This window comes from Trachurus trachurus, assembly GCF_905171665.1.
Source record: "Trachurus trachurus genome assembly, chromosome: 7".
In the NCBI taxonomy this organism is placed as follows: Eukaryota; Metazoa; Chordata; class Actinopteri; order Carangiformes; family Carangidae; genus Trachurus; species Trachurus trachurus.
The window spans coordinates 34,090,122-34,111,798 of NC_139901.1; the positions used below are offsets into that span (position 1 = coordinate 34,090,122).

Consider the following 21,677-nt stretch of genomic DNA (forward strand, 5'->3'; position numbering starts at 1 on the left):
CGAGTAAGGAAAACGAATTTGATTGGTCGTTATCGAGCGGGCGGGATATTCAAAGCTTGGGGCGAGACCGAGCTCCGTGTGTGTGTGTGTGTCTCAGACGTTTGAATGACGGCTGACGGATCCAATATCAGTGGCTGGTGAATCGTGTACAGGCTGACGTATAATCCGTGCGCCTGCATTATCCAATGCGGAAAAAAAATACACACTTTCATCCCGGATTTACTCAAAAATAGAATTTTGCACAAAGTTTGGCCTCCAACGTCTGATAGATGAGTTATTACACTAATTTTATGACCCAAAGTGGGCTCAAATTCAGTTTTCTTTTCTGTACACCTTTAATAGATTTGACAAACAGTGATTTACATGCAGAAAATTACAATTAATCACATGTCTTCTGTGTTGTACATCAGGGGTTCTCCACTAGTTTCACTCTGGGCTCCACATTGTCCCATGGTCATTAAGTCGCGACCCACTTTTATAGAATTCAAACCAAGATTTTTTTTTTTAAAGCCTTTAAAACTCATTTTTCTCTTTATTGAGCAAAGTGCATTTCAGAGCACATGAATGAAACTGAGGAGTTACCATGACAACTGCATGTACGGAAGTGAATAAAAAAATATCAAACTGCACAAAATGGAGACCAACAAAACGATATATTTGACTTCTAATGCATCTCTGCATTCAGAGCATGTTCACTAAAGTGGATAAATATCAAATTGTACAAAATAAAGACCCATAAAACAAAACAAGATTCACTGCATCAGGCCACATTAATAAGAAACTGATATCTTTGCATTCAGAGCAAATGGAGCAAATAATCAGAAAGTGAGGAGGAGCATTACAACTGCATGTGTTCACGTGTCTCGTGCCTTTCAATATAAGTTATTTTTCAAAATAAAAGACATGTCCAACATCAGATGTGCATTAAATATTATTTACTTTTTTGACCAGCTGTCCGCGACCCATCCAGAACGGGTCTAGACCCACTGTTGAGAACCACTGTTGTACATACAAAATCATCATGAAAAATACACTGCCCGTCCAAAAATAAAAAGTCACACACTGTAATATTTCCTCCTGTACCTTTGATTAGGGCGATAAGCTTCTGCAATGTCACAACATTTATTTTCCTCCAGAGTTGCATTCATTTTTCAAAGATTCCCAATGGGGTTCAGGTCTGGACTCTGTGGTCACATTGGATGCACACATGCAACATAGCTGAAACATCATCATCCATGCAGTAATTACCCAATGGGCTCTGACCTATTAGCTTAGTTAAATCCAGGTGGTACACGGGCAGTGTACTAATAATTAAAAAGGTTAAACTTAAAATATTTTCCTAAGGTTAGAAGTAAAGAGTGAAGAAAGTGGGTTTTCATAATTCACACATGAAAACATAAGTGTTGAATAGAAAAACATGTTGAAATTAAGTAGTTTAAATCCAGTTAAATAACTCATAAATTAACTTACTGTATATATTATAATGACTAGATAACTTGATAGATAATTTATGAATAAGGGGTGGGAGTAAATAAGTTTTACTTCTTCCCACTCCTTTTCGGATATGAAGCAAACAAATAAACAAACAAAACAAAAACAAAAAAATCAAATTACCTTTATTTTTCAAATATTTTCTTTTATTTTTTATTATATATATATATATATATATATATATATATATATATATATATATATTTATATATATAATAAAAAAATAAAAGAAAAATTTGAAAAATAAAGGTAATTGATTTTTTTGTTTTGTTTTGTTTGTTATTTGTTTCTTCATATCCGAAAAGGAGTGGGAAGAAGTAAACTTATTTACTCCCACCCCTATTCATAAATTATCTATCAAGTTATCTAGTCATTATAATATATACAGTAAGTTAATTTATGAGTTAATTTAACTGGATTTAAACTACTTAATTTCAACATGTTTTTCTATTCAACACTTATGTTTTCATGTGTGAATTATGAAAACCCACTTTCTTCACTCTTTACTTCTAACCTTAGGAAAATATTTTAAGTTTAACCTTTTTTATTTATTAGTACAACTGCCCGTGTACCACCTGGATTTAACTAGCTAATAGGTCAGAGCCCATTGGGTAATTACTGCATGGATGATGATGTTTCAGCTATGTTGCATGTGTGCATCCATGTGACCACAGAGTCCAGACCTGAACCCCCATTGGGAATCTTTGAAAAATGAATGCAACTCTGGAGGAAAATAAATGTTGTGACATTGCAGAAGCTTATCGCCCTAATCAAAGGTACAGAGGAAATATTACAAGTGTGTGACTTTTTATTTTTGGACGGGCAGTGTATTTTTCATGATGATTTTGTATGTACAACAGTGGTTCTCAACAGTGGGTCTAGACCCGTTTCTGGATGGGTCGCGGACAGCTGGTCAAAAAAGTAAATAATATTTAATGCACATCTGATGTTGGACATGTCTTTTATTTTGAAAAATAACTATATTGAAAGGCACGAGACACGTGAACACATGCAGTTGTAATGCTCCTCCTCACTTTCTGATTATTTGCTCCATTTGCTCTGAATGCAAAGATATCAGTTTCTTATTAATGTGGCCTGATGCAGTGAATCTTGTTTTGTTTTATGGGTCTTTATTTTGTACAATTTGATATTTATCCACTTTAGTGAACATGCTCTGAATGCAGAGATGCATTAGAAGTCAAATATATCGTTTTGTTGGTCTCCATTTTGTGCAGTTTGATATTTTTTTATCACTTCCGTACATGCAGTTGTCATGGTAACTCCTCAGTTTCATTCATGTGCTCTGAAATGCACTTTGCTCAATAAGAGAAAAATGAGTTTTAAAGGCTTTAAAAAAAAAATCTTGGTTTGAATTCTATAAAAGTGGGTCGCGACTTAATGACCATGGGACAATGTGGAGCCCAGAGTGAAACTAGTGGAGAACCCCTGATGTACAACACAGAAGACATGTGATTAATTGTAATTTTCTGCATGTAAATCACTGTTTGTCAAATCTATTAAAGGTGTACAGAAAAGAAAACTGAATTTGAGCCCACTTTGGGTCATAAAATTAGTGTAATAACTCATCTATCAGACGTTGGAGGCCAAACTTTGTGCAAAATTCTATTTTTGAGTAAATCCGGGATGAAAGTGTGTATTTTTTTTCGCATTGGATAATGCAGGCGCACGGATTATACGTCAGCCCTGTACACGATTCAACCAGCCACTGATATTGGATCCGTCAGCCGTCATTCAAACGTCTGAGACACACACACACACACGGAGCTCGGTCTCGCCCCAAGCTTTGAATATCCCGCCCGCTCGATAACGACCAATCAAATTCGTTTTCCTTACTCGGGTAAACTCGTGTTGCAGCTCGTGACAACTCGGCGCGACAACAGGACAAACGGCCATTTTCTGTACACCTTTAATAATATTGTTCCCTGGATGAAACTTGTCACATGTTCCTCAGGTGTTTAGTGTACCTGACATTTGGTCACCAAGGTGATGGTTTTATGGGGTTTAAAGGACAGAGACAGATTCACACCTTCACCACTCAAACCCAGTCCTAACCCCCAAACCTCAACATCTGTCCACAGATGTGTCTGAAACACACATGTGATACCCAGAACTCATCTCTTCAGCATCAGAGTGTAACTCACCTTGTAGCCCTTCTCCTTAGCGAAGGCCATGATGACCGTCCTCCTCTCCCTGGTGGTGTTGGTGGCGTCAAACACCTGCAAACACAGGACACGGCTGTTACCTTAGTTACACACATCACACGCTGCTAGAATATTTACAAGTAAAGTTCATTTGCCCCATTTTATAATAATTATTGTTAATTAAGCAGCTGATTCCAGCACTACGGTGTCTTTAAAACTCTCAGCGTAATTTTTTAACAGACTTAAGAGACTTTAAGAGACTTTAAAGGGATAGTTCACCCAAAATTCAAATTTCACTCATTATCTCCTCTCCCTCATGTGGACTAAGGGCTGGGAGAAGTTTCAGAGTCCTCCGTGGCTTCTCTGAGTTACAGGGGGTCTCGGCATAGCAGTGCATGTCCATATGATGGTTGCAAATTCGGGACGAACCAGGAAGAGGAGCTTCGAGAAGCTTCCACTACAAACAAGCTTGAAATAATAGACTTATTTAATTTCTTTCGGGACAATTTCGCATTTAATTTTTTTCAGGGACAGTTTCTCATGTAGGGGCTTCAATACCAGAGGGACATTTACATACGAGCAGCATGGAGGTATCTGGATGTTTTTTGGTGTGTCTTTTTGTTATGAAGACAGTTGGTATCCATTTGCAACCGTCATATGGACATGCACTGCTACGCCGAGACCCCCTGTAACCCAGAGGGAAGCCACGGAGGACTCTGAAACTTCTCCCAGCCTTAGTCACATGAGGGGGGAGGAGATAATGAGGGAAATTTCAATTTTGGGTGAACTATCCCTTTAACAGGAGAAAATCCTGACGTCATTATTTAGTTTCTTCTACTCCAGCGACTTGTCCCTGCTCCTTAGAGAAGTAGGAGGCCACGTCTTTGAGTGCGGCTGAAGCACACGCTCTGAGAGAGGAGAACACAACGTTAAACACCAGAGCAGATAACACACACACACACACACACACACACACACACACACACACACACACACACACACACACACACACACCACACACACACACACCCACACACACACACACACACACACACACACACACACACACACACACACACACACACACACACACACACACCACACACACACACACACACACACATAAAACTCTGCGTGGTCCTTACTTGCGGATGTTCATGGCCTCTTCATTGTCAGGTTTAAAGAACTCAAAGTTCTTGTAGATCTTCACAGCTTCTCGTCTGTACTGACCCACGTTGAACACTGGTGAGAACAGAAGAACTGAGTTAAACTTATTTAATTTACTCTCTATTTACAACCAGGGGGTTAGAATCACAAGACCCCAGCGTTATATAATAATAATAGTTTTCATGCAGTTTTGCATGAATTTACCTCTAAAACAACTCTCACCGACAAATAAAGGTAACAAACCTACTGCTATGACTACACTGCAAAAACTCAAAATCTTCCCAAGAATATTTGTCTTATTTCTAGTCAAAATGTCATTTCTAGTCAAAACTAATTTAATTATAACTAAAATAAGTATATTTATACATATACATACATAGTTATACGTAAAAAAGCAGCTTGTTTTTAGACACTTTTTACTTCTTTCAAGCAGATTTTCACTTGAAATAAGTAGAAAAAATCTGATAGTGAGCAAGTTTTTCTTTCTTATTACAAAACACAAAAAACTTGCTTTCACTGGCAGATTTTTCTACTTATTTCAAGTTAAATTAGGCTTGAAAGAAGTAAAAAGTGTTTAGTTTTGACTAGAAATTTGACATTTTGACAAGAAATAAGACAAATATTCTTGGAAAGATTTTTGAGTTTTTGCAGTGTATAGTATAGGGATTATGCAATGGGCCAATTATGACAAAATGTTGCGCTATCCCTTTAATTATAGGCGCCTTCCAGGACACTCAAGGTCACTGTACAAAAGACAGGATAAACACAACCAATAAAGTTTAAAACATAATGATCAAACATAATAAAACATAACAAAACATCAGTAAAGTGCAACTCTGCCCTCTGACCTTTGACCCTCTCTTTCAGGCTAAACATTGTGCTTCGCCTGAACAAAGACAGCATGAAGGGAACTGACCTCATTTCCTTTGGTTTACCCATTTAAATAGCATTATAATGTTTTAAATGTTTTTATATGACACCTGAGTTAAACCTCATTCATTGAGAGTGAAATGTGTAATGTTTCCTTATTATTTCATCGTAATAAAAAAAAAAATCTTCGACTATCTGCACCAAGCCTCATCATCTCTGTTGTTCTCTGCAAATGATGAATGTTGGCTCCAGTGTGTGAATGTGCGCGGCGATATTTTTTTCCCCAGGATGGTAGGGGAAGGTCCCGCTCTTCTCTGCTCCGATTGGCTAGATGGGCTCCTTTTCGACTCTGATTGGCTAGAAGGGCTCTCGCCTGATTGGTTGTTTGTTTTGGTTGTGAAACGGCTGTGAAACGCAGGCTGTCGGCAAAGTGTGATAAGTGCCTCTAGATCTACCTGGACTCAATGGCACAATTACACTTCTCACTCAAACTCAAAATGTAAACTTGGACTCTCTCTACTTATCTGGCCTGTCTACACTCTACCTGGTCTTTTTACTAAACTTAACCAACTCCTTTCTTCATTGCCTAAACCCAACCAATGGCACAGTTACACTTCTCTCTCAAACTCAAAAAAACTTGGAATATAAATTTAAAACTAAATTTTTCGGAATGTGAAACCAGCGGGATCGAACTCGGATTCACCACGCCGCAGGCGAAAAAGCAAACCGCTTCACCATGGTGTCTGATCACATTTGAAACTTCAGTTCTGTGTATTTAGTTTACTACAGTAGCCTACTGTTGTGAGATGACGTCAATCGGAGGAGAATTCATCCAGCCCAATCAGAGGCAGAGAAGGCAGGACCTTCCCCTACCATCCTGGAAAAAAAATATTAATATTGCGTCCAGATGTGCAGTGACATCAGCACCACTGACCTCTAGTAGGAACTCCGATCCAGTTGAGGTAGCGGGTCAGCTTCTTGGAGATGTAGGTCTTCCCCCGCGCCGGCAGACCCACCATCACGATCAGCGTAGGAGAGTTACAGAACTGAGGCACCGAGGCTGCAACACACACACACACACACATACAGTAGAGGTGTTAAGGAATAGTTCACCAAAAAATGAAATCCAGTCATCAGTGCCTCCCCCCTCATGCTGATGAATACTCTGGAGTAGTTTTTTTTTTTGCATTAATCACTTTGCACTTTCTCCTCGCACTGGCACTTATGCTGAATAGACTTTTAGACTTTTATTTATTTGCACATAAAAAATAAAACAAAACATTTCTTATCTCTCTTACTAGTAAGAAAGATATGAAAAATAAATGTGCAGGTGAGGTCTGAAACCTGAAAGGCTTCTAACACGACCTCACCTTGATCTAACACATAATTGAAGGCACAGTAAAGAAATAATAATCACATACCTTGTGCAAGGTATAGATAGAAAATAAAATTAAAAAGAAAGGAAGGAATAAGATGGAAAAAAAACAGGGAAGATGTTGGTAGTAAAAATAAAAGTAGTAGTAATGATAACAGCACCAAATAAATAAATAAATAAATAAACAAAAGAGGTGAGAAAAAGAAAGCGAGACAAAAGAAGAGAACAGATTAATTAAGTTCAAGTAAACACTAAAAAGGGAAAAGAAAAGAAAAACAAAAAAAAAACATGGGGCACTAGGAAAGCAGAGTTAAAAGTCAAGCCATGTTTTGATGTTCAGTTAATTTTAACAGTAGTTTCTTTTTAAATATTGCCAAGGAGGAGGAACTATGTTCATTCCATAACAGAATTCCTCTGTATGTGATGGTGTAGGTTCTACTGCCCTCTGGTGGTATTACAACGGGGGCGGTGTAGGTGACCTGCTTGTCTTGTAGCGTGCGAGTGGAAACTTGAATTTGTGCGAAAGTATTGTTGAAATTGATTTGGTAATACGTGACTTTGGTGCATGCTTTGTAATTGAAGATACTGATTTGCAAGATACACTGCAAAAACTCGAAGTCTTTCCAGAATATTTGTCTTATTTCTTGTCAAAATGTCTCAATTTTAGTCAAAACTAATCTCTTTCCACTTAAAATAAGACTCATCACCTAAAAATTAACTTGTTTTTAGATATTTTTTACTTGTTTCAACTAATTTTCACTTGAAATAAGTAGAAAAATCTGCCAGTGAAAGCAAGTTTTTTGTGTTTTGTAATAAGAAAGAAAAACTTGCTCCACTATTGGATATTTTCTACTTATTTCAAGTGAAAATCTGTTTGAAAGAAGTAAAAAGTGTCTAAAAACAAGCTACTTTTTAATGTGATGAGTCTTATTTTAAGTATAATGGGATTTGTTTTGACTAGAAATGACATTTTGACTAGAAATAGACAAATATTCTTGGTAAGATATTTGAGTTTTTGCAGTGTATTAATATCAAATATGGTTGAGATTTTCAATTTCAATTTGTCAACAGTGCCAGGAGGATGGAGCCCTGAAATCTGAGTTTGTGGCGGTTCTAACGAAGCGTTTCTGAATGTGACGCTGCTCGGCGTTGTCCTCCCCGTATATTGCATTGTACGGTATTGTGTGGTATTATTTATTTATTGTGGTGTATGTGGAGTGGAGTAGGCTACTGCATTGTTCTCTGTGAGAGCAAAACCAAGACACATTCCTATCAACTTGATTCTACTTGTTGACATGGCATAAACCTTTGAATCTTGAATCTTGAATCTTATTCCTCAAAGTTCATCTGGAGACCCGGGAGGCCGGTTCCTATATAGCCAACCAAAACTTTATATGAGAGTCAAATAGCGCCCGACACAAAAACCTCCATAAACTACACAAACAAACCATTTAATATTCCTCCACACTGCTCGTCCACTGCATCCAAGTGTCCTGAAAGGGAGATAGTCAGAGTTTGGACTGTTGAGGCTGTAAAAATGTCCTAAATGAGGTATTTTCCACTAAACTCTGGGACTATCTCCCTTCAGGGACAGTCAGTTTTTTCCTCAGTTTATTGTCACTTATTTTCCCTTTAAGAGCATCTTGAGCTATTCTACACATTTTTTTCACCTTTTTTCCTGTGGCCTCTGCAGCACTCCCCCTTCCCCTCATTTTTTTCCCTTCAGGACACTTGGATTGCAGTGGACGAGCAGTGTGGAGGATTAAAGGGACAACGAGGAGTTTCTATTTGGTTATAAAAAGTCTGATATTAATGTGGATGAATCTCCGTTACCACTGTTAATGGTCCATTTTTCTATAAATATATGGTTTTGTCTCTATGGTTATTTTGTTATTATTAGTGGTGGTGGAAATGCTGGGCGAGCCGACCAGCGTTTCTTTACTTTCGGTTTCGTGGCGAGTCATGAGAATAACGCCGCCGAATCTCCGTTTATGGTGGGAACTACGACGGTATGTGATCGTCTTCCAACCTCTGACTTTAATTCTTGATGAATGAAAACATGAGTCTGTCTTGCGCCGGTCAATGAATTTCACGGTGCGGAGGCTCATAAATGTAGTGTGAAAACTAGGGCTGTCAGAGTTAACGCGTTAATCGCGATGCGATTAATTAAAGAAAATAAAAAAAAATGTAATCGCTGTTAAATTGCGGCCCATTTTGTCCTCTGTCTGCTGGACTGGAGGACTGGAGTGTGGGACCTCCAGTCCAGTAGGTGGCGGTAAGGCACCTTCAAGTTGGTTGCTACACAAATATACACAGTCTAACATATAGCCACAGCTCCATCCATTGATTTTTTGACGGCTTTGTTGTAAACAAATGCACATGGCCATGTATTGATTTTTTGACGGTTTTGTTGTCAACAAACGCACATGGCCAGGCAGAGGTGTAGCAAAGTACAGTAAAGGGCAATTTCCACTGGATGCAATTCGTTTCAATTCTGTGTGAGTTTCATGCATCATGTGTTATGATTAGGTAGGCCTGCTAGGTCTGGTCTAAAAGTTGTTTGTCTAGAGATTATAACACTTTGGGGTGTTGAATGTCCAAAGCGCCATATATATAATATTTTTAATAGAGATTAATCGCGAGTTAACTATGGAAAAAATGCGATTATCGCGATTAGAAAAATTAATCGTTTGACAGCCCTAGTGAAAACACTTCGCTTTTCCAAAACTCCTTGTTGTCCCTTTAAATGGTTTTGTGTATGGACGTTTTTGTGTCGGGCCCTATTATTGCTCTCATATAAAGTTCTGGTTGGACTAGGAACCGGCCTCCCAGGTCTCCAGATGCACTTTGAGGAATAAAAAACTACTCTGGAGTATTCATCAGCATGAGGGGGAGGCAATAATGACTGAATCTCATTTTTTTTGGTGAACTATTCCTTTAACATGTGGCTGTTACTGCTGCTTTACATGTGATGTGTTTACATCAGCGTCACGTTCAGCTGATCAAATCCCTCTGAGGCTCCGCTCTACAGGACGTGTGTGTGTGTGTGTGTGTGTGTGTGTGTGTGTGTGTGTGTGTGTGTGTGTGTGTGTGTGTGTGTGTGTGTGTGTGTGTGTGTGTGTGTGTGTGTGGTGTGTGTGTGTGTGTGTGTGTGTGTGTGTGTGGCTGCCAGGGTAATCTTCATTAGGAGAATGAGAGCGCGGCGCTGCAGCTCAGATGTCCGTGTCTGATCTGGCTGCTCGTCGTCTGGCAGCGCGCCATGACACACAAAACTGTCCGAGCAACAACTAAACACAACAAACTAACAAGTTCAACACGTCGTCACACACATTCAATTACTGATCATCTGCAGAAACCAAACTAACAAGCGGCACAGTGGCCTCAACTTTACATTTTAGGGCAAAAATCAACTTGCAAACCAAATATTCACATTTCCTTTTCATTCATGATCCCCATGCACCTCGGCCCTGACACCTGGAACAACAGATCCCAGACTCTTTGAGTGTTAGAAAGGGGGGAAAAAAAAGCAAATGCACTGGTTGCACATGTGCAGGATAGTAATTTAGTTGCACTGTATCAAATGTAGGTGCAAACTGCCTCCTTTAGGGGAGAGATATACAAATATACTGTACACCTGTGAAGATGTGGAAAGAAAAGCAGAAACAACCGGAGCAGCTTGAAGTGAACAAACCACTGCTGTTAAACCTCCGCTCTGCACAACAAGTGTCCCTAAATAAAAGATAAATCCATCTGTATCTCTGGATACATCCAGAATATAGATCTGACTACAGAGATGTGGAGCCGCCGCTCAAAAGAAAAGAAACTCCTCACACACACTTCAGAGCATCAAACCCTGTGTGTGTGTGTGTGTGTCTCACCAGTCTGACCCAGTTGTTGCATGTTTGTCTGTGTCTGGGCTTTAAAGAAAAGAAAAAGAAAGCAGTTTCAGCCGGTCATCTTCTCCAGCAGCAGCAGCAGCAGCAGCAAGCTCAGCAGCAGCAGCAGCAGCAGCAGCTCGGCTCGTGCCGGTCGAGCTGCAGAACCAGAAAGAGTCCTGATAGGGATGCACATTTTGAATTTTTTTTCTGACCGATAACCGACGCTCGTTAACCGATTATTAACCGTTAACCGATAAGATTAAGACACTCGCGGCGCACGGCCAAAAAAAAAAAAAATTGATCACTCCATTTAAAATATTTTTTTTTTGCAGTTAAATACACACGTGCGCTGCGACAGCTGATCAGCGCCACATCTACTGAGCTCTGTCTCAGCTGATCGCGCTCATATGGAGGTTAGATCGTCCAATGTAGAAGTGTTTTTATACAAAGTGCAGCCAAACACCAGGCTGAAGGAGCAGCAGAGCTCTCTGACAGCTCCTCTGTGGAGCTGCAGGAGAGCTGCTGCAGGTGAACAGGCTGGAGAGGCAGCCACGTCCACGTCCTCGTCCTCTTTTTTTTCTCAGCACCGTAGTTACAGGTGATTCACATCTATGTCCGTGTAGCTACATGTATTGTCTGATCTTCCTTCATGGGGGCTGCTGCTGCTGCTGCACATACTGTCAGTCCTCTTGTGTAACTTTGTGCTGTGAAATATGACTGAAGGCAGTGAACTCTGCACGTGTCGACACGCCCCATGAGTTGACGACATAAGGAGCTAATAAAATAAATAAATAACCGATAGTATTAATCGGTCAAAGTTCTTGTTAACGGTAAACAGTTAATCATGTGATCCCTAGTCCGGATGAAACCGTGTGTGTGGAGCGAGCGTCGGCCTCCAGGATGTTCCATTATGAATGAAGGAGGAGGAAGCTGCTGCGTCAGCACAACACTCAGAGGACCTGAGGTCACGTCAGACAGAGCAGAGAGACTGATCTGATCTGATCTGGATCAGCTTGGCACCGGTCCCGCTCTCTCAGACCGTCGGGCCTGAGCTCAGACCTGAAGCAGCTGACGGGTCACTAGGCAAGGCAGTTTTATTAGTATAGCCTGTTTTTACCACCAGTTTGTCTCAAAGGGCTTTACATCCCATCATAACAACATCTCTGTCCCTTAGACCCTCACATCCACTGAGGAAAAACTCCATCAACTTCTGCTAACATTTCCATATTTCAATATATTTTGCACATTCTGTGTATAAACTATAAAACTGTTTTCTTGTCTGTAACAACATCTCTGTCCTGGGTGATGATCCCTCCTCTGTAGCTCACCCCTGAGGTTTCTCCTGGTTTTCCCTGTTAAAAGGGTTTTCCATGGAGTTTTTTCCTCAGTGGATGTGAGGGTCTAAGGACAGAGGATGTTGTTATGATGCCATGTAAAGCCCTTTGAGACAAACTGGTGGTAAAAAACGGGCTATACTAATAAAATCGCCTTGCCTTGGAAAAAACCCTTTTAACAGGGAAAAATTGGAGAAAGCTCAGGGTGAGCAACAGAGGAGGGATCCCTCACCCAGGACGGACAGACGGGACAGAGATGTTGTTACATCTTGGTATTTTCAAGCATGCTCTGTCTTCTCATCTCATGGTGACCTGTTCCTGTTTTCACTGAAGATGCATTTCTGATTTGTTGATCTGTTACTAATCATTATATACTGTCATTTTAGTCCCAGTGTTGACCTTTGTGGCCCTACTATGGTTGTTTTGTTTTGTCCCAATGTAGTTACAATAACTGTGGTTTGTCCTTGTTTGTACTATTGTTTTTGTCTTTTGGTTGTTTGTTTTGTTTGTTTATTTGTCTGTTGTTTTTTCTATATTGTTGAGAACATGTTTGTCTGTTGAATCTATGTTTGTCTATATGTTTGGACCCCTCGAAAACGTGGGGTTTTATCCAAATAAAACAAATTTCAAAGCAAACAGACAAGAAACAGTTACACAAACACTACAAAACAACACAGCAGCAGCAGCAGCAGCAGCAACCAGAGCTCCAGACTCACGTACATCCCCTCCGGCGGTTGCGGTTCAGGTTGCAGCCCATCCACGGGACCCAGATCTTCAGGCAGCGGGTCTGCGTGAGCGTCTTGTGCTCGGTGACGGTGAGAGCCATGAGGCCGACGGAGAGGACGGAGAGGACGGAGAGGACAGAGGCTCCCTGACGCCTGCTGCTGCTGTGTGCATGTGTCTGCTTCAGCAAACACCACGACCTAGTGCAGTCAGCTGACTGTTGCTAAGGAGAAACACTTGGTGGAGCAGGAAGGGGGGGGGGGGGAGGGGGGGGCTGAGGCCATGCTGCTCGACTGGCCTCTCCATCTGGTTCAGGTTAGAACTGACCTGAGAGCAGCAGCTGGCAGCTCACTGCAAAAACTCTACATCTTTCCAAGAATATTTGTCTCATTTCTTGTCAAAATGTCTCATTTCTAGTCAAAACTAATCTCTTTCCACTTAAAATAAGACTCGTCACCTAAAAATTAACTTGTTTTTAGATCATTTTCACTTGTTTCAAACTAATTTTCAATTGAAATAAGTAGAAAAATCTGCCAGTGAAAGCAAGTTTTTTGTGCTTGTAATAAGAAAGAAAAACTTGCTCCACTATCAGATTTTTCTACTTATTTCAAGTGGAAAATTTGCTTGAAAGAAGTAAAAAGTGTCTCCAAACAAGCTATGTTTTAAATGTGATGAGTCTTTTTTTTAAGTAGAATTAGATTTATTTTAATGTTTTTTTTCCTCTCTGTGTGTGTCTTTCTTTCTTTTCCTTTATCTAACAGTGGGTGGGAAGGGAAAAGGGTTAATAATGGTTCATAGGAGCAGTTCTGGCCTCAGTTTAAGTTTGTTGTTGCTTTCAACATAGGCTACATTTTGACTAGAAATAAGACAAATATTCTTGGTAAGAGTTTGAGTTTTTGCAGTGCGGGATCTGTGCAGCGAGGAGGCGGTGACACAGCTGGTTCCACCGCCACAGAGACAAGAACAGCAGCAGCAGAAGAAGGAGAAGAAGTGGTGGTGGTGGGACAAAGTGGAGCAGCTGAGGAAACAAACCCCTCATGAATTCAGATTAGCAGAGTCAGAGCTGCACGAGTTGTTTACTAATGAGACGAGTCGGAGCTCCAACTCTTTCTTAAATCATTTCCCAGGACTTGTTCAGCTGCTCAGTCTGACAGACGTTATCACACCACACAACAACACATAGAGGTGTGTTTTCCACGGTTGAACCTTATTTTGTTCATTTAACCAGTTATTTCTATGTTTCTTCCTCTCTCAGCCCCAGAAGTCTGACCTTAAAGGGATAGTTCAACATTTAGTCAAATTGGCCATCACCATAATCCCTATAGTCATAGCAGTAGGTTCGTTACTTTAATTGTCGGTGCAAGCTGTTTTTAGAACGGCGGAGCAGAGCCGTGAGCTGCTCAGAGCTACGCTACGGAGGCTCATTATGGAATTTCTGGTTTCCCTCATCAAACTCATCAAATACACATCCAACAACTCCACAACCGCTCTGGTGGACAAGTTGTGACCTGCACATTCACCACGCTATGAGATAATAACACACGTTACCACACAGAGTTGTTTTAGAGGGAAATACAGAGACTGTTGATGAAAAACTGTCCCTGAAGGCAACGTGCATCAGTCGGTTTTGCATGAATCTACCTCTACAACAACTGTGTGTGGTAACGTTGTGTTATTATCTCATAGCGTGGTGAATGTGCAGCTCACAACTTGTCCACCAGAGCGTTGTGGAGTTGTTGGATTGTGTATTTGATGAGTTTGATGAGGGAAACCATGAAATCCCATAATGAGCCTCCTAGCGTAGCTCTGAGCAGCTCACGGCTCTGCTCCGCCGTTCTAAAAACAGCTTGCACCGACAATTAAAGGTAACGAACCTACTGCTATGACTATAGGGATTATGGTGATGGGCCAATTTGCAAAATGTTGAACTATCCCATAGATGTGCAGTCTGTGGCTCTTGAACTTATCTATGAAATAAATAAATAAATATGAGAAATGTATTATAGAACAACACAAAAACCAAGTAGTTTTAGTGTTTAAACCAGGTCCAAGTCCAGAGTTTTCATTGGAAAGAAATCCTTCTCCAGGACATTTGACTTTTTTTTTTCTCATTTTCGTGTGTTTCCGTGACTGTAAAAACTGGTCAACCATTATCCAGGTGTTCCGCTTTTCCAGCCTACACATAGGAACCCTGTACTGTAGGCCTACTAAGTGTGGTGGCAGCTTTCAGTTGTGGTGTCTGACCAGCAGGGGCAGTGTCAACATGAACCTGAGATCTGGCATCATCCAGGAACGTGACACTTCATTATCATTCACTCAGATCTTAAAAACGCTGCATGTGTTCGACCGAGGTGTGCACTCAGATCCCTGCACTGCAAAAACTCAAATCTTTCCAAGAATATTTGTCTTATTTCTAGTCAAAACCTGTCTAATTTCTAGTCAAAACAAATCTCATTCTACTAAAATAAGACTCATCACATTAAAAGCAGCTTGTTTTTAGACACTTTTTACTTCTTTCAAGCAGATTTTCACTTGAAATAAGTAGAAAAATCTGATAGTGGAGCAAGTTTTTCTTTCTTATTACCAAGCACAAAAAACCTGCTTTCACTGACAGATTTTTCTACTTATTTCAAGTGAAAATTAGTTTGAAACAAATGAAATTAGTTTGAAACAAATGAAAATTATCTGAAACAAGTTAATTTTTCGGTGATGAGTCTTATAGAGATTAGTTTTGACTAGAAATTAGACATTTTTACAAGAAATAAGACAAAATTCTGGAAAGATTTAGATTTTTTTGCAGTGTGATGCTGCCGTTCGTTACAGCTCGTTAGCAGATACAGTGTTACTGTCGGTGCTGGAAACAGACTGGGAATCATTCAAACTACCGGGTCTGGATGGGAAATGTTAAGTGTAACGACCAGTTGAATAATCCTGCATCAGCATCAAAATCAACTCATAGTGCATTCTGGTTCTGAGCTGAAGGCGACAGAGTGGAAACACGTCGACCCCAAAAACTGGGTCAGTGCTTCAGGCCGGTGTGGATCAAGTGATCAAGTCCTTCAAACAGGCAACGCTTTAGCAATATACTTGAAGTTCATTTTATTAAATATGCTTGAGTATAGGTATAGCACTATACTGTATGGACCATGTACTTGTAGCATACTAGAAAATATATTAATTTAATACTTCTTCTGACTAAATTGGAACATTTAAGTTTATAAAAGTAGGACTTTATAGTCATTTTAAGTTTCAAAAGTACACTTCCAAGTATACTGCTCAGTTTTAGTATAAAGTGAGTATAGCTGTAGTAACTTTACTTGTTGCTAAGGGATACACATCATTTACGAAGCTTCGGTCCGTGTTCAAAGTCTAACGAGCCGTTTTCTCCTGAGCAGCGATCACAGAGACACTGATAACCCAGTAACAGCCAGATCCTCCTGTTCTGGGATCAGATCAACCATTAAGAGACGGGAAGTGTTACTGTACAAACCCAACACACAAACACACACACACACACACACACACCACACACACACACACACACACACCACACACACACACACACACACACACACACACACACACACACACACACACACACACACACACACATGGAGGGTTCTTACACTTCTCTTTTATTCACAACTTCCTCGAAATCTGTGGGTTTTTAAAGAAGTCTGATCTGAATCGCGGCCTGAGAGAGACAACGTCGTCATCTTTATCTGGTGTTTGCAGAACCTGAGTGTCTGAAACAACCTCAGATCAGATCATAATCTCTAATCTCTAATCTCTAATCCTGCAAATCATTCACCTGTAAACAGACTGACTAACACAACACAACACAAACACCACGCTTCAGTCTTCTTTACCTAACATGGAAGTTGCTTCACTGCTGCTGCAGCGTGACATCACATGACTCTATTTTTACCTCCTTCAGTCGGTGTGAGTCTGTCTTGTCGCCTTTGTGTGTCATGAAAGAGCACACTGCAAAACTCAAAATCTTACCAAGAATATTTGTATTATTTCTAGTCAAAACAAATCTCATTCTACTTAAAATAAGACTCATCACATAAAAAGCAGCTTGTTTTAGCACTTTTTACTTCTTTCAAAGTATATTTTTACTTGAAATAAGTAGAAAAATCTGATAGTGGGAGCAAGCTTTTTCTTTCTTATTACAAACACAAAAAACTTGCTTTCATTGGCAGATTTTTCTACTTATTTCAGGTGAAAATTTGTTTGAAACAAGTGAAAATGATCTAAAAACAAGTTAATTTTTAGGTGATGAGTCTTATTTTAAGTGGAAAGAGATTAGTTTTGACTAGAAATGAGACATTTTGACAAGAAATAAGACAAATATTCTTGGAAAGATTTAGAGTTTTTGCAGTGTAGAAGCCTTGCAGTGTGTTGTGTTGTGTTGTTGCGGCTGCTGTCTGCAGCAGCAGTGATCTCACCTGCGCTGTCACAGCGGCCGCGGAGCCTCACATGCTCCAGCTGGGGGGGGGGCAGCTCCATGAGTCCGACCGAGGGAAGCAGCAGCAGCAGCAGCAGCAGCAGCAGAGCAGCTCAACAACACATCCACACAATCCACACACACGGGGGGTTATGTTGGCCGGGGGCGACGGGACCGATGCTCTTTTTTAAGAAACTAAATGCCAAAGTATTCCCAACTCAATCCAACCCCCACACCCCTCTGCCCCCTCCCCCTCCCCCTCCGAGCCGTCTCTTTTCCCTCGTACACATGGACATATGATAGCAGCACTGGGCTTGGCCTTTACTGTTTGCCAGGGCCAGAGTTCACAACGTACACACACGGAGAGAGAGAGCGCGTCATAACAAGTGCAAAGGTCTCTGAGGAGGAGACGGTTGTTGTGCAGGGAGACGCGGCGGGGACACGGCCGTCCCTTATCACGCATCATGTCATGGAGGTCACTGTTGTGTCAGCTGTAGGGCCATCGATCACTGTATATACACACATACTGTACTGTAGGCCTATATACAGTGCATGCAAATGTTTGGGCCCCCTCTGTTTAAAATGTCTGTTAGTGTGAACAGTTCATCAAGTGGAAGGTATTAAAGGTGTAACTCAAAATCTGTCTTCGAAGACTGACTGTCGACACCGGCTGTGTGGTAGTTGCCTGTATCAGTGAGGCAATAAAGACATGAGAGACACTGAGTTTGCTGGCTTCTTGGTCTTTTTAAATTTGTTTACTAGCCCAGCACCTCCTGACTGCTTCTTTTTCTTTTTGAGTGTGCGCGCTCTTCCTTTTTTGAGTAACTCAAAATCTTACCCAGAATATTAGTCTTATTTCTAGTCAAAACAAATCTCATTCTACTTAAAATAAGACTCATCACATTAAAAGCAGCTTGTTTCTGGACACTTTTTACTTCTTTCAAGTTGATTTTCACTGGAAATTAGTCGAAAAAATCTGATAGTGAGCAAGTTTTTCTTTCTTATTACAAGTACAAAAACAACTTGCTTTCACAAGTAAAATTAGTTTGAAACAAGTGAAAATGATCTAAAAACAAGTTGATTTTTAGGTGACGGATCTCATTTTAAATGAAAAGAGTTTAGTTTTGACTAAGAAATGAGACATTTTGACAAGAAATAATTCAAAATATTCTGGAAAGATTTTGAGTTTTTGCAGTGCAGAAAAGAAAAATGATTTTGATCCCACTGTGGGTCTTAACATTAGTGTAATAACTCATCTATCAGACGATGGAGCCCAAAACTTTGTGCAGAATTTTTTTTTTTTTTTTTTTTTTCAAAAATTTTCAAAAAAATTCCATCGAAAGCAACTGGACTTAGTTATTTGTACAAATAACTAAGTCCAGTTGCTTTCGATGGAATTTTTTTGAAAAATTTTTGAAAAAAAAAAAAAAAAAAAAAAATTCTGCACAAAGTTTGGGCTCCATCGTCTGATAGATGAGTTATTACACTAATGTTAAGACCCACAGTGGGATCAAAATCATTTTTCTTTTCTGCACTGCAAAAACTCAAAATCTTTCCAAGAATATTTGAATTATTTCTTGTCAAAATGTCTCATTTCTAGTCAAAACTAAACTCTTTTCATTTAAAATGAGATCCGTCACCTAAAAATCAACTTGTTTTTAGATCATTTTCACTTGTTTCAAACTAATTTTTACTTGTGAAAGCAAGTTGTTTTTGTACTTGTAATAAGAAAGAAAAACTTGCTCCACTATCAGATTTTTCGACTAATTTCCAGTGAAAATCAACTTGAAAGAAGTAAAAAGTGTCCAGAAACAAGCTGCTTTTTAATGTGATGAGTCTTATTTTAAGTAGAATGAGATTTGTTTTGACTAGAAATAAGACAAATATTCTGGGTAAGATTTTGAGTTACTCAAAAAAGGAAGAGCGCGCACACTCAAAAAGAAAAAGAAGCAGTCAGGAGGTGCTGGGCTAGTAAACAAATTTAAAAAGACCAAGAAGCCAGCAACACTCAGTGTCTTTCTCATGTCTTTATTGCCTCACTGATACAGGCAACTACCACACAGACCGGTGTCGACAGTCAGTCTTCGAAGACAGATTTTGAGTTACACCTTTAATACCTTCCACTTGATGAACTGTTCACACTAACAGACATTTTAAACAGAGGGGGCCCAAACATTTGCATGCCACTGTATATAGGCCTACAGTACAGTATGTGTGTATATACAGTGATCGATGGCCCTACAGCTGACACAACAGTGACCTCCATGACATGATGCGTGATAAGGGACGGCCGTGTCCCCGCCGCGTCTCCCTGCACAACAACCGTCTCCTCCTCAGAGACCTTTGCACTTGTTATGACGCGCTCTCTCTCTCCGTGTGTGTACGTTGTGAACTCTGGCCCTGGCAAACAGTAAAGGCCAAGCCCAGTGCTGCTATCATATGTCCATGTGTACGAGGGAAAAGAGACGGCTCGGAGGGGGAGGGGGAGGGGGCAGAGGGGGTGTGGGGGTTGGATTGAGTTGGGAATACTTTGGCATTTAGTTTCTTAAAAAAGAGCATCGGTCCCGTCGCCCCCGGCCACATAACCCCCCGTGTGTGTGGATTGTGTGGATGTGTTGTTGAGCTGCTCTGCTGCTGCTGCTGCTGCTGCTGCTGCTTCCCTCGGTCGGACCATGGAGCTGCCCCCCCCCCAGCTGGAGCATGTGAGGCTCCGCGGCCGCTGTGACAGCGCAGGTGAGATCACTGCTGCTGCAGACAGCACGCCGCAACAACACAACACAACACACTGCAAGGCTTCTACACTGCAAAAACTCTAAATCTTTCCAAGAATATTTGTCTTATTTCTTGTCAAAATGTCTCATTTCTAGTCAAAACTAATCTCTTTCCACTTAAAATAAGACTCATCACCTAAAAATTAACTTGTTTTTAGATCATTTTCACTTGTTTCAAACAAATTTTCACCTGAAATAAGTAGAAAAATCTGCCAATGAAAGCAAGTTTTTTGTGTTTGTAATAAGAAAGAAAAACTTGCTCCACTATCAGATTTTTCTACTTATTTCAAGTAAAAATATACTTGAAAGAAGTAAAAAGTGTCTAAAAACAAGCTGCTTTTTATGTGATGAGTCTTATTTTAAGTAGAATGAGATTTGTTTTGACTAGAAATAATACAAATATTCTTGGTAAGATTTTGAGTTTTTGCAGTGTGCTCTTTCATGACACACAAAGGCGACAAGACAGACTCACACCGACTGAAGGAGTAAAAATAGAGTCCATGTGATGTCACGCTGCAGCAGCAGTGAAGCAACTTCCATGTTTAGGTAAAGAAGACTGAAGCGTGGTGTTGTGTTGTGTTGTGTTAGTCAGTCTGTTTACAGGTGAATGATTTGCAGGATTAGAGATTAGAGATTAGAGATTATGATCTGATCTGAGGTTGTTTCAGACACTCAGGTTCTGCAAACACCAGATAAAGATGACGACGTTGTCTCTCTCAGGCCGCGATTCAGATCAGACTTCTTTAAAAACCCACAGATTTCGGAGGAAGTTGTGAATAAAAGAGAAGTGTAAGAACCCTCCATGTGTGTGTGTGTGTGTGTGTGTGTGTGTGTGTGTGTGTGTGTGTGTGTGTGTGTGTGTGTGTGTGTGTGTGTGTGTGTGTGTGTGTGTGTGTGTGTGTGTGTGTGTGTGTGTTTGTGTGTTGGGTTTGTACAGTAACACGTTCCCGTCTCTTAATGGTTGATCTGATCCCAGAACAGGAGGATCTGGCTGTTACTGGTTATCAGTGTCTCTGTGATCGCTGCTCAGGAGAAAACGGCTCGTTAGACTTTGAACACGGACCGAAGCTTCGTAAATGATGTGTATCCCTTAGCAACAAGTAAAGTTACTACAGCTATACTCACTTTATACTAAAACTGAGGCAGTATACTTGGAAGTGTACTTTTGAAACTTAAAATGACCTATAAAGTCCTACTTTTATAAACTTAAAATGTTCCAATTTAGTCAGAAGAAGTATTAAATTAATATATTTTCTAGTATGCTACAAGTACATGGTCCATACAGTATAGTTGCTATACCTATACTCAAGCATATTTAATAAAATGAACTTCAAGTATATTGCTAAAGCGTTGCCTGTTTGAAGGACTTGATCACTTGATCCACACCGGCCTGAAGCACTGACCCAGTTTTTGGGGTCGACGTGTTTCCACTCTGTCGCCTTCAGCTCAGAACCAG

The 21,677-nt window shown here is 40.2% G+C and overlaps 2 protein-coding genes across 3 annotated transcripts in view; one reads left to right on the forward strand and one right to left on the reverse strand.

Moving 5' to 3' along the window:
- Positions 1 to 3,623: 3,623 nt before the first annotated feature.
- On the reverse strand, positions 3,624 to 17,512 carry LOC310988193 (6-phosphofructo-2-kinase/fructose-2,6-bisphosphatase-like; the record flags this gene model as incomplete). The annotated part of the gene is made up of 5 exons (XM_083974705.1): positions 3,624 to 3,728; positions 4,492 to 4,561; positions 4,799 to 4,895; positions 6,625 to 6,750; positions 17,452 to 17,512. The coding sequence occupies 5 exons, from the start codon at positions 17,510 to 17,512 to the stop codon at positions 3,624 to 3,626; spliced, it is 459 nt and encodes a 152-aa protein (XP_083830831.1).
- Positions 17,513 to 20,011: 2,499 nt separating this feature from the next.
- LOC310988657 (6-phosphofructo-2-kinase/fructose-2,6-bisphosphatase-like) overlaps positions 20,012 to 21,677 on the forward strand; it is a 40,671-nt gene continuing 39,005 nt past the window's right edge. Inside the window, exon 1 of one of the 2 annotated variants that reach the window (XM_083975338.1) lies at positions 20,012 to 20,183. In XM_083975338.1, coding sequence (XP_083831464.1) covers positions 20,123 to 20,183 — 61 coding nt within the window. In that variant the 5' untranslated portion in view covers positions 20,012 to 20,122. Of the gene's footprint in view, positions 20,184 to 20,722; positions 20,768 to 21,677 lie in introns of those variants that run through there. The other variant, XM_083975339.1, reaches the window with a different exon arrangement.